Source organism: Geotrypetes seraphini, chromosome 4 (genome assembly GCF_902459505.1).
Source record: "Geotrypetes seraphini chromosome 4, aGeoSer1.1, whole genome shotgun sequence".
In the NCBI taxonomy this organism is placed as follows: Eukaryota; Metazoa; Chordata; class Amphibia; order Gymnophiona; family Dermophiidae; genus Geotrypetes; species Geotrypetes seraphini.
Genome location: NC_047087.1, coordinates 1,257,454 through 1,270,244, shown reverse-complemented (window position 1 = coordinate 1,270,244; position 12,791 = coordinate 1,257,454). Strand labels below are relative to the sequence as shown.

The window sequence follows — 12,791 nt, the reverse complement described above, 5'->3', positions numbered from 1 at the left end:
CTCCCCAGCCCATCCTCCACCAAACGACCATATACAGACACAGACCGTGCAAGTCTGCCCAGTACTGGCCTTAGTTCAATATTTAATATTATTTTCTGATTCTAAATCCTCTGTGTTCATCCCGCGCTTCTTTGAACTCAGTCACAGCTTTACTCTCCACCACCTCTCTGGGAGCGCATTCCAGGCATCCACTACCCTCTCCGTAAAGTAGAATTTCCTAACATTGCCCGTGAATCTACCACCCCTCAACCTCAAATTATGTCCTCTGGTTTTACCATTTTCCTTTCTCTGGAAAAGATTTTGTTCTACGTTAATACCCTTCAAGTATTTGAACGTCTGAATCATATCTCCCCTGTCTCTCCTTTCCTCTAGGGTATACATATTCAGGGCTTCCAGTCTCTCCTCATACGTCTTCTGGCGCAAGCCTCCTATAATTTTCGTCGCCCTCCTCTGGACCGCCTCAAGTCTTCTTATGTCCTTCGCCAGATACGGTCTCCAAAACTGAACACAATACTCCAAGTGGGGCCTTACCAATGACCTGTACAGGGGCATCAACACCTTCTTCCTTCTACTGACTATGCCTCTCTTTATACAGCCCAGCATCCTTCTGGCAGCAGCCACTGCCTTGTCACACTGTTTTTTTGCCTTTAGATCAGGGGTGTCAAAGTCCCTCCTCGAGGGCCGTAATCCAGTCGGGTTTTCAAGATTTCCCCAATGAATATGCATTGAAAGCAGTGCATGCACATAGATCTCATGCATATTCATTGGGGAAATCCTGAAAACCCGACTGGATTCCGGCCCTCGAGGACCGACTTTGACACCTGTGCTTTAGATCATCAGACACTATCACCCCAAGGTCCCTATCCCCGTCTGTGCATATCAGCTTCTCTCCTCCCAGCATATACGGTTCCTTCCTATTATTAATCCCCAAATGCATTACTCTGCATTTCTTTGCATTGAATTTTAGTTGCCAGGCATTAGACCATTCTTCTAACTTTTGCAGATCCTTTTTCATATTTTCCACTCCCTCTTCGGTGTCTACTCTGTTACAAATCTTGGTATCATCTGCAAAAAGGCACACTTTTCCTTCTAACCCTTCAGCAATGTCACTCACAAACATATTGAACAGGATTGGCCCCAGCACCGAACCCTGAGGGACTCCACTACTCACCTTTCCTTCCTTCGAGTGACTTCCATTAACTACCACCCTCTGGCGTCTGTCCGACAGCCAGTTTCTGGCCCAGTTCACCACTTTGGGTCCTAACTTCAGCCCTTCAAGTTTGTTCAACAGCCTCCTATGAGGACCTGTATCAAAGGCTTTGCTGAGATCCAAGTAAATTACATCTAGCATATATCCTCGATCCAGCTCTTTGGTCACCCAATCAAAAAATTCAATCAGGTTTGTTTGGCACGATTTACCTTTTGTAAAGCCATGTTGCCTCGGATCCTGTAACCCATTAGATTCAAGGAAATACACTATCCTTTCTTTCAGCAACACTTCCATTATTTTTCCAACAACTGAAGTGAGGCTCACGGCCTGTAGTTTCCTGCTTAATCCCTGTGACCACTTTTATGAATAGGGACCACATCCGCTCTCCTCCAATCCCCAGGAATCACTCCCATCTCCAGAGATTTGTTGAACAAGTCTTTAATAGGACTCGCTAGAACCTCTCTGAGCTCCCTTAGTATCCTGGGATGGATCCCGTCTGGTCCCATTGCTTTGTCCATCTTCAGTTTTTCAAGTTGCTCATAAACACCCTCCTCCGTGAACGGTGCAGAATCTACTCCATTTTCTCGTGTAACTTTGTCAAACAATCTCGGTCCTTCTGCAGGGTTTTCTTCTATGAACACAGAACAGAAGTATTTGTTTAGCACATTTGCTTTCTCCTCATCACTGTCCACATATTGGTTCCCAGCATCTTTTAGCCTAGCAATTCCATTTTTCATCTTCCTCCTTTCACTAATATAGCAGAAGAAATTTTTGTCTCCCTTTTTTACATTTTTAGCCATTTGTTCTTCCGCCTGTGCTTTCGTCAGACGTATCTCTCTCTTGGCTTCTTTCAGTTTCACCCTGTAGTCCTTTAACATATAGTAGATGACGACAGATAAAGACCCGAATGGTCCATCCAGTCTGCCCAACCTGATTCAATTTAAATTATAATTTTTTATTTTTTTTTTTCTTCTTAGCTATTTCTGGGCGAGAATCCAAAGCTTTATCCGGTACTGTGCTTGGGTTCCAACTGCCAAAATCTCTGTTAAGACTTACTCCAGCCCATCTACACCCTCCCAGCCATTGAAGTCCTCCCCTGCCCATCCTCCTCCAAACGGCCATGCACAGACACAGACCGTACAAGTCTGCCCAGTAACTGGCCTAGTTCAATCTTTAATATTATTTTCTGATTCTAAATCTTCTGTGTTCATCCCACGCTTCTTTGAACTCAGTCACAGTTTTACTCTCCACCACCTCTCTCGGGAGCGCATTCCAGGCATCCACCACCCTCTCCGTAAAGTAGAATTTCCTAACATTGCCCCTGAATCTACCACCCCTCAACCTCAAATTATGTCCTCTGGTTTTACCATTTTCCTTTCTCTGGAAAAGATTTTGTTCTACGTTAATACCCTTTAAGTATTTGAACGTCTGAATCATATCTCCCCTGTCTCTCCTTTCCTCTAGGGTATACATATTCAGGGCTTCCAGTCTCTCCTCATACGTCTTCTGGCGCAAGCCTCCTATCGTTTTCGTCGCCCTCCTCTGGACCGCCTCAAGTCTTCTTACGTCTTTCGCCAGATACGGTCTCCAAAACTGAACACAATACTCCAAGTGGGGCCTCACCAATGACCTGTACAGGGGCATCAACACCTTCTTCCTTCTACTGACTACGCCTCTCTTTATACAGCCCAGAATCCTTCTGGCAGCAGCCACTGCCTTGTCACACTGTTTTTTCGCCTTTAGATCTTCGGACACTATCACCCCAAGGTCCCTCTCCCCGTCCGTGCATATCAGCTTCTCTCCTCCCAGCATATACGGTTCCTTCCTATTATTAATCCCCAAATGCATTACTCTGCATTTCTTTGCATTGAATTTTAGTTGCCAGGCATTAGACCATTCCTCTAACTTTTGCAGATCCTTTTTCATATTTTCCACTCCCTCTTCGGTGTCTACTCTGTTACAAATCTTGGTATCATCTGCAAAAAGGCACACTTTTCCTTCTAACCCTTCAGCAATGTCACTTACATACATATTGAACAGGATTGGCCCCAGCACCGAACCCTGAGGGACTCCACTAGTCACCTTTCCTTCCTTCGAGCGACTTCCATTAACCACCACCCTCTGGCGTCTGTCCGACAGCCAGTTTCTGACCCAGTTCACCACTTTGGGTCCTAACTTCAGCCCTTCAAGTTTGTTCAACAGCCTCTTATGAGGAACTGTATCAAAGGCTTTGCTGAAATCCAAGTAAATTACATCTAGCATATGTCCTCGATCCAGCTCTCTGGTCACCCAATCAAAAAATTCAATCAGGTTCGTTTGGCACGATTTACCTTTTGTAAAGCCATGTTGCCTCGGATCCTGTAACCCATTAGATTCAAGGAAATACACTATCCTTTCTTTCAGCAACACTTCCATTATTTTTCCAACAACTGAAGTGAGGCTCACCGGCCTGTAGTTTCCTGCTTCATCCCTGTGACCACTTTTATGAATAGGGACCACATCCGCTCTCCTCCAATCCCCAGGAATCACTCCCGTCTCCAGAGATTTGTTGAACAAGTCTTTAATAGGACTCGCCAGAACCTCTCTGAGCTCCCTTAGTATCCTGGGATGGATCCCGTCTGGTCCCATCGCTTTGTCCACCTTCAGTTTTTCAAGTTGCTCATAAACACCCTCCTCCGTGAACAGCGCAGAATCTACTCCATTTTCTCGTGTAACTTTGCCAGACAATCTCGGTCCTTCTCCAGGATTTTCTTCTGTGAACACAGAACAGAAGTATTTGTTTAGCACATTTGCTTTCTCCTCATCACTCTCCACATATTTGTTCCCAGCATCTTTCAGCCTAGCAATTCCATTTTTTATCTTCCTCCTTTCACTAATATATCTGAAAAAATTTTTATCTCCCTGTTTTACATTTTTAGCCATTTGTTCTTCCGCCTGTGCCTTCGCCAAACGTATCTCTCTCTTGGCTTCTTTCAGTTTCACCCTGTAGTCCTTTCTGCTCTCCTCTTCTTGGTTTTTTTTATATTTCATGAATGCCAACTCTTTCGCCTTTATTTTCTCAGCCACTAGGTTGGAGAACCATATCGGCTTCCTTTTTCTCTTGTTTTTATTGATTTTCTTCACATAAAGGTCCGTAGCCATTTTTATCGCTCCTTTCAGCTTAGACCACTGTCTTTCCACTTCTCTTATGTCCTCCCATCCTAACAGCTCTTTCTTCAGGTACTTTCCCATTGCATTAAAGTCCGTACGTTTGAAATCTAGGACTTTAAGTAACGTGCGGCCGCTCTCCACTTTAGCCGTTATATCAAACCAAACCGTTTGATGATCGCTACTACCCAGGTGAGCACCCACTCGAACATTAGAGATACTCTCTCCATTTGTGAGGACCAGATCCAATATCGCTTTTTCCCTTGTGGGTTCCGTCACCATTTGTCTGAGCAGAGCCTCTTGAAAGGCATCCACAATCTCCCTACTTCTTTCCGATTCCGCAGACGGAACATTCCAGTCCGCATCCGGCAGGTTGAAATCTCCCAACAGCAGAACCTCCTCTTTCCTTCCAAACTTTTGGATATCCACAATCAGATCCTTATCAATTTGCTGCGATTGAGTCGGAGGTCTGTAGACTACACCCACGTAGATAGAAGTTCCATCTTCTCTTTTCAGAGCAATCCATATCGCTTCTTCCTCTCCCCAGTTCCCTTGCATTTCGGTCGCTTGGATATTGATCTTTACATAGAGAGCTACTCCTCCACCTTTATGACCATCTCTGTCCTTCCTAAAAAGATTATATCCCGGTATGTTTGCATCCCATCCATGTGATTCACTGAACCATGTCTCTGTGATAGCAACAATATCTAGATCTGCCTCTAATATCAGGGCTTGCAGATCATGAACTTTGTTGCTTAGACTGCGAGCATTTGTGGTCATCGCTTTCCAGCTATTTTTCAGCGATAATCTAATTTTTCATATGGATTTTTGTTTCGTTTCACTTTCCGTTGCAATACTAAGAAATGAGCTGCTGATATTGTTTATGTTGCAGTCTTTACTACTATCACATCTTTTCTTTTGCCGGGGATGGTCTCTATAATTGTCCTTCGTACATACACCACCCCCACCTTCTAGTTTAAATGCCTAGAAAAATATTGTCTAAATTTCTCTGCAAGGTTTCTTTTTCCTGCTGTAGTAATATGTAGCCCATCAGTGCAATATAGCTTCTTGTCCTTCCATGTATTTCCCCATCCTCCTATGTACCTGAAGCCTTCTTGATGACACCAGGCTTTGAGCCATCTATTAAAGTTCTCTGTGTTTTTCACTCTTTGCTCTCCCTTTCCATATGCAGGCAGTATTTCAGAAAAAGCTAAAGTCTTTACAAAAGGTTTCATGCCCTCACCAAGCTCCCGAAAAGCTTTCTGTGCTGCAAGTGTGGAGTTGTTGGCCAGGTCATTTGTTCCCAGATGGATAACAACATCAGTGTTAAAATCCTTAGTTTCTTCCTTAATTATAGTCTGTATTTGCCTGGAACTCCTGGTAGCTGAGGATCCTGGAAGACATTTCACTGTTTTGGTCTCCTCGCCTTGGGTTCCAAGGTTAATGCCTCTGATGTTGTAATCCCCAACAGTAATAGTTTTCTGTTTTTGGCTTTTTTTATTTGTACTTAGGGTGCGCTTGTTCTCTTGAGTTACCTTCATTGGTTCCAGTCCCACCTCCCTTCTGTTTTCTTGAGTATCGCAGTGCACTAGTGGAGCGAAGGAATTCTGTAGAGGTAATATTTGTGAAGGTGGATGTTTCTGTGTTACATGTCGCAGTCTTCCTGAGCCTACTGTGACCCATTTATTCCTGGGCTGTTTTATTCTTTGAGGTAGAGATGGTAAGTTGGTATGATTTTGTGGAGTGATGGAAGCTGCTTTAATTGTATTCATTTCCTGTTTAAGTTTGCAGAGCTCCTCCTTAATACTAGCAAGTTGAAGATAGATGGGGCAAGCCTTAAGCCTCCAAATAGAATGTCTTGGAATTAAAGCACCACAGTGATTGCATAGAATAAAGGTCATCTTGATTGGTTGTGAAGTGACTTGATTTGAGTAGTCCTGATTATTTGGGTCTGTATATATGAAAAGTGGTCCCTGGGGTTGATGGGACTATAAGTCTTACCCTTATTCCTATGAAGGGAAAGGGAAAGATGAAATACGATTTAACAAAGAAAAGATAAGGGTTTATTTTTTTTGTGCTTTTTTTGTTTTTTTAAAGTAAGAAACAGGGAGGAGAAGAGAAATTAAGCAGATATAATGCTGAAAAACAGTGAAAAGAGCAGAATATGAAATGCTGAGTAACTTAGCTTTTAGAAGTTCACAGGGCCGCCTTGTTCAAAGCACTGTCCCAAAGATAATGCAGTTAACCTTAGAAGTAAATCAGAGCCCCTCTCTTCTCCACCTAATCAGCAGGCACAATGGCTAAAAACTAGTAAGTCAGAAATACAGGCTCTATACCACCCTAAAACATAGTATTTTAAACAAAAATGCAGGCTCTATAACAAATCAGTGGCTACCCTAAAACACAGGATTTATAACAGGATTTTCCCTACTTTAGTCACCCTGTGCCACAGGCACCAGGATTTAATTAGAGTTAATAAAGTCTTACCCTTATTCCTATGAAGAAGAAATAAGATTTAACAGAGGAAAGAGAAGGGTTTATTTTTTTTTTGTGCTTTTTTTGTTTTTTTAAGTAAGAAACAGGGAGAAGAGAAATTAAGTAGATATAATGCTGAAAAACAGTGAAAAGAGCAGAATATGAAATGCTGAGTAACTTAGCTTTTAGAAGTTCACAGGGAAGCTTTGTTCACAGCACTGTCCCAAAGATTCCTTGATTCCTCATATGGTTCCTTGAGAAATCCCCATATGAGCCTTTAGAAGAGGTGTTCCTGATAAATCTACTTTGTAGTTCACTGGGAGTTTCTAGTTTTCTATCTTTGTGAACTGCATCGATCCGTGAGGTTTTGCGGTCTAGAAATGAAATGTAATGTAGCTGTAACATCAGTGAGAAGATTGTCAGAGCTGCAGGCCCTGTCCTGCAGGGAACTCTTTCTTTGAATTTCAGAGGCTAGCCTCTCAATTCGAACAGTTCCTTCCTTCCTACCGAAGGTCATGTCTGGTTTTCACATAAACCAAGAGGTGTATCTCCCAGCCTTCATACCTACGGGAGTGAAAGCTGCAGATAGTATGTTGAAATTTCTGGATGTACAAAGAATTTTGCTTTATCTGGAGGTCACCAACGAGTTCTGACTGTGTGATCATCTCTTCATCCTTATAAATGCAGCACTTTGGGGAAGACCAGCTTCTAAAGCTACTATATCCAGATGGATTAGGATGGTCATATCTTTCGCCTATATTGGAAGCAGAAAGCAGTTTCCAGAGGCTCTGAAGGCATACTTCACTTGCAGCGTTATAACCCTGGGTAGAGTCTAGAGCACTTTCACCTGCAGAGATTTGCAGGGCAACCACTTGGTCTAACCTCCACACGTTTACTAAGTTTTACAGGGTGGATGTCGCAGCTTGGCTGGATACCACCTTTGGGTCTTCTGTGCTGGCAGTAGGCTCATTTGTCCCACCCTAGGAATATGGGACTACTCTGATACGTCTCGCTGGTCAAGACTACCAGTCCTGTTGCCACAAGAAGGAAAGATTAGGTTCTTAGTTTGCTAATCTTCTTTCGTGTAAACAGGAATGGTGGTATTGTTGCCCACCCTGTCAGATATATATTAGCCTGCTTTCTGTTTCAGACTTGCCTGCCTAGTTGGATGTCTTGTTTCTAGGGTCAAGAGTAAAGAGGAATTCACTCAAAAGAGGCTCATTTTAAATACTGAGCAATATAACTATTGATGCAGGTGGCAAACAAGTAGGTAGCCCCTTTTGTTTCCACTATGTTTCGGTTGGTAGTAGTTTAAAAGTGTTGTTGTTTAATGTTTGTATATAGAGCAGAATAGACTTATGTGGTTTTGGGATGTTATCCCTGCAACTCTCATGTTTGTACTCTAGGGCTCGCTAAAAGCTTTGTTTCTGACTGAGGGGACGGAGCTCATCCCAGAGTGATAGGAGGTGGAGCATGAAAACAAAACAGTGGTTAATGAAGGTTTTACCCATTGTCAAGACTACCGTTCCTGATTAAAAGAAAGAAGATTAGCAAGGTAAGAACTTAATCTTTCCATAGTTGTTATAAATGACACCACAATAAAATCTGCAGCAGTTGGTTTTGTGGAATCCTGGCTTAAGTGTTTTGAGCTAGACTCTTCTGATGAACTACAGGCATCTGTTGTAATTCCAGGAAGGGCTAACATTTGTGTTTAGGAAGCAACCAACACTTACTGAGAGCCAAAGCTACTCTCAACTAACCCCCTAACTCTGTCTCCACAGGTCTTAGCCATTAACATCCTGGGGCGCTTCTTATTAAATAATGACAAAAATATTAGGTAAGTAAAAATGAGATGGACAAAAAAGGGGGGGGGGTCAAGCTTGTATGGAATAATTCATGGAATGTCTCTTTCAACAAATACTTTTCTCCTAAAATTTAAGTGGAAAATAAAAAAAAAAACAAAATAACTACAGTACAAAGTTATTTCTTGTTTACTAAATTTTATGAAAGGCAAAGTATGATGTTACCTGATTATATCGAGTCACAAACTGTGTTTAATATTCTACCATTTCCTTTGGTAAGGCACAGTTCAGACTACATGAGATAAGAAGTAAACTCTAGAGAAGAATAATGAACAATAGCAGTGGTATGAAAGGGGAGGGAGGACAGCAAAGCAGCGAGCAAGTCCCTAAGAAGACATTTTATCTTTGTTTGAAATGTAGCATCATTTTATATTTAAATGTCTCTTGTTTCTGGCTAGTTATGACTTCTCTTTTTTAGTATTGCATTTGATATACCACTTTTTGTTGTATAACCATGGCAGTCTATATATTTTGCATATTCTTACAACAGTGCGTATAGTTTCTCTCCAGTATTGGCCTTTCTTGAATGAGTTTGAGGCATAGCATAGCTATTTAAATGCAAATTTTGATATCCTTTTTCCAGTGGTGTGTGGTGACATTTATGACAAGAGATTCAGTTCATGAGCTTAACCAGGGGTGAACAACCACAGCCCACGCCAAGTCAGGTTTTCAAGATTTCCTCAATGAATATGCATGAGATCTAATTGCATGCATATTCATTGAAGAAATCCTGAAAACCCGACTAGACTGAGGCTCTCAAGGACTGAGCTTGGACACTTCTGTGCTAATCATTAGTGCAATAAGTACTCTTAACGAAGGTTATTGTGCTCACTGTTTGTGCTCAACGATGTCACATCTTGATCTCTTTCAGAGATTCACTTACAACATTTACTACTTCTCCTTTTGAATTCTGTATCGCTACCACCTTTTCGAAATCTGTCCTTCAGAGTTATACACAGACTGGCATTATGTAGTATAGAACTGGAGGAAAAACAAGCCTAGTCCAGGTGTGGAGTGAATGGAGAGCCAGTCACCAAATGGCTGAAATAACACAATAAACCAGTGCTTTGGCTTGCTCATTGCTCCTTTCTTGGTCAGAAACAGTGCTGGGATTCTGTGCCATGAGCCTTCATCCACAATTAACCCTTTCCAGGAAGTATTAGCCTCAGTCATGTTTTAAAGGCTTATTCTAAGCTGAGCAATGTATTCATACTTTTGTTTTAAATTATGAGACCTATAATAAATTAGATCCTTTTGATGCAGTGGCTACTTCTTGAAGCCAGTTATACTTTCTGACTAGATATGGCCTGATCTGGTACAGAATATCCCAATACACAAAAGAGAGTGGGGAAGGGAACATAGCACATCAACCACAAGGACAATCAATTTATTAAAAGCATATAAATGGGTAAAACACATACAAATAAATAATGATGCAGGCCTATCAGAGAGTCTCTTATCCTTTTTATACTGGACCCCAACACGGTCCTTCCTCAGGGGTATGCTTATAAAATCTAAAAACACCCATGAAAAAAGCAAAGAGTGTATCTTCACATATTAAATCATACATTAAATCAAAAGAAAAGGATAATCATGAATGAACTAACCATTTATATTAAAATACATATAATAATGCCAAAGAATGTCTCTTAGCATAGTGGAAGCATACCAAATGACAAGACTATCATAAAGGAATCATACAAAATGATAAAAATACTAGAACAAAAGTATTACCCATTAAAATATGAACATGCACAATATTAGAATACATAAAAATTTTAACATTCTAATATCATATATGAATACGCATAAACGATTATACATATGGGCCAAAAATGCCAAATAAAAATGAAACCAAACATACCCAGTAGATGGCGCCAAAAGGAATGCTATAAAATAAAATACTGTATAGCAAGGAAAAACTTATAACATGAATGCACAAAGTGCCAAAACATTATTTGTAGAAGCATTTTTTCTGGATCATGAATGTTTTTGTATTGATAAACTATTGAGTTCCATAAAATATGGCTAATATGAAGGAACTGCTATTATTGTTTGTATAAAAGGTGCTGTATGTTTCTTATTTTTATATGATTAGGGTATTTTTTGTAATACCGCCTAGTTATAGGCGGTTAAGAAATCTCTTAAATAAATAATTACTAAGGTGCCCGGAAAACCCTAGCGCATAACAAATGAGATTGCTAAAAACATTCTCCAAAAAGGTACCACCTCATAAAACCATATAAGATTGGAGAAGTAACCCTACAAAATAAAACCAACTCTTGAAACCATTAAGAAACAGAGAGAGAGGTGACCCCACAAAGTGAAAACAGCTGAAACAAAAGGGGAAGTGATGCATTGTGTGGCTAAAAGGTTACCTCTTAATTTGTATATAAAAGCTTGCAAATCAGCGTGGTAATTTTGAAGGTAAAAAACATAATTTTAAAGAGGTCTAGGGCAGATCACGGAAAGATAAAAACTAATAAGACTCGTACCAAATTGTCAGGTACTTACCAGTCCTCAAAAGCTAAGTATAATTGCATCTGCTAATGGCGTTGTCGCTGAAATGAGGTGCGCGTCAAAAAGAAACCTTTTAAGAGCAACAGGACAAGCATGAAGCAATGACATCATCAAAGCTTCATAAACATATTAAAAACTAAAAATTAAAAACGATGGAGTGAATTGTAGGAAAAATGCCAAATACAAAAAACTTACCCCCCTTTTCTATTAAAGTGCACTAGTTTAGCGCAGAGAGCCGTGCTGAATAGCCCGCGTTGTTCCCGATGTTCATAGGAACTCTGTGAGCGTCGGGAGCAGCGCAGGCCATTCAGCACGACTCCCTGTGCTAGAAACTGCTAGCGCAGTTTAATAGAAGAGGACCTTAGTTTGCAAAGTGAAGCTAATCAAAAAAGTCCTGAAAACTATCAAAAAAGGAAAAAGACCCTTACAGAAACCTAATCAAAAAACCGATCTAAAAGAAAAGCGTCAAAGCGAAACCTCTTAAGAGCGCGAAACAATGACATCAAAGCTTCATAAACTGGAGTCCATAAAAACATTAAAAATTAAAAACGATGGCGTGAATAACATGTAGGAAAAATGCCAAATACAAAAAACTTAGGGGTCCTTTTACTAAGGCGCGGTAGCTGTTTTAAAGCATGCTAAATATTAGCATGCGCAAAATGCTAACGCATCCATTATACTCTATGGACGTGTTAGCATGCGCTAAAAAGGCTAGTGTGCCTTAGTTAAAAGGACCCCTTAGTGTGCAAAGTGAAACTGAAAAAAAAGTCCTGAAAACTGTCAAAAAAGGAAAAAGACCCTTACAAAAACAAGAAAAGGTCCTAAAAGATGACGTGTCATCAAACAGTGTATGGGAAATAAAGTCTCAAAAAACAGGATGTTAAAAATAATTTTTTAAAAAAAGTCCCTTCCTTTTTTACATCCTGTTTTTTGAGACTTTATTTCCCATACACTGTTTGTTGACATATGTGTACAATTCTGGAGGCCGCACCTTCAAAAAGATATAAAAAGGATGGAGTCGGTCCAGAGGAAAGCTACTAAAATGGTGTGAGGTCTTTGTGCTAAGGCATATGGGGATAGATTTAAAGATCTCAATCTGTATACTTTGGAGAAAAGGCGAGAGAGGAGAGATAGGATAGAGACGTTTAAATACCTACGTAATGTAAATGCGCATGAGTGGAGTCTCTTATTTGAAAGGAAACTCTGCAATGAGAGGGCAAAAGATGAAGTTAAGAGGTGATAGGCTCCGGAGTAATCTAAGGAAATACTTTTTTTACAGAAAGGTTGGTAGATGTATGGAACAGTCTCCTGGAAGAGGTGGTGGAGACAGAGACTGTGTCTGAATTCAAAAGGGCCTGGGATAGGCACATGGGATCTCTCGGAGAGAGAAAGAGATAATGGTTACTGCAGATAGGCAGACTAGATGGGCCATTTGGCCGTTATCTGCCGTCATGTTTCTATGTCATCTTTTAGATTGTTTGTTTGATTAGGTTTCTGTAAGGACCTTTTTCCTTTTTTGTTTACTTTCACTTTGCACACTAACCCCCCTCTTTTACTAAGGCACGCTAGCCGATTAG

At 40.8% G+C, this 12,791-nt stretch overlaps 1 protein-coding gene across 6 annotated transcripts in view; it reads left to right on the top strand.

The window, feature by feature from the left end:
* AP1G1 (adaptor related protein complex 1 subunit gamma 1) overlaps positions 1 to 12,791 on the top strand; it is a 584,387-nt gene that overhangs the window by 351,232 nt on the left and 220,364 nt on the right. For all 6 annotated transcript variants that reach the window (XM_033942090.1, XM_033942089.1, XM_033942091.1 and 3 more), the window contains one exon: positions 8,614 to 8,669. In XM_033942090.1, the coding sequence (XP_033797981.1) occupies positions 8,614 to 8,669 (56 nt within the window). The remainder of the gene's footprint in view (positions 1 to 8,613; positions 8,670 to 12,791) is intronic.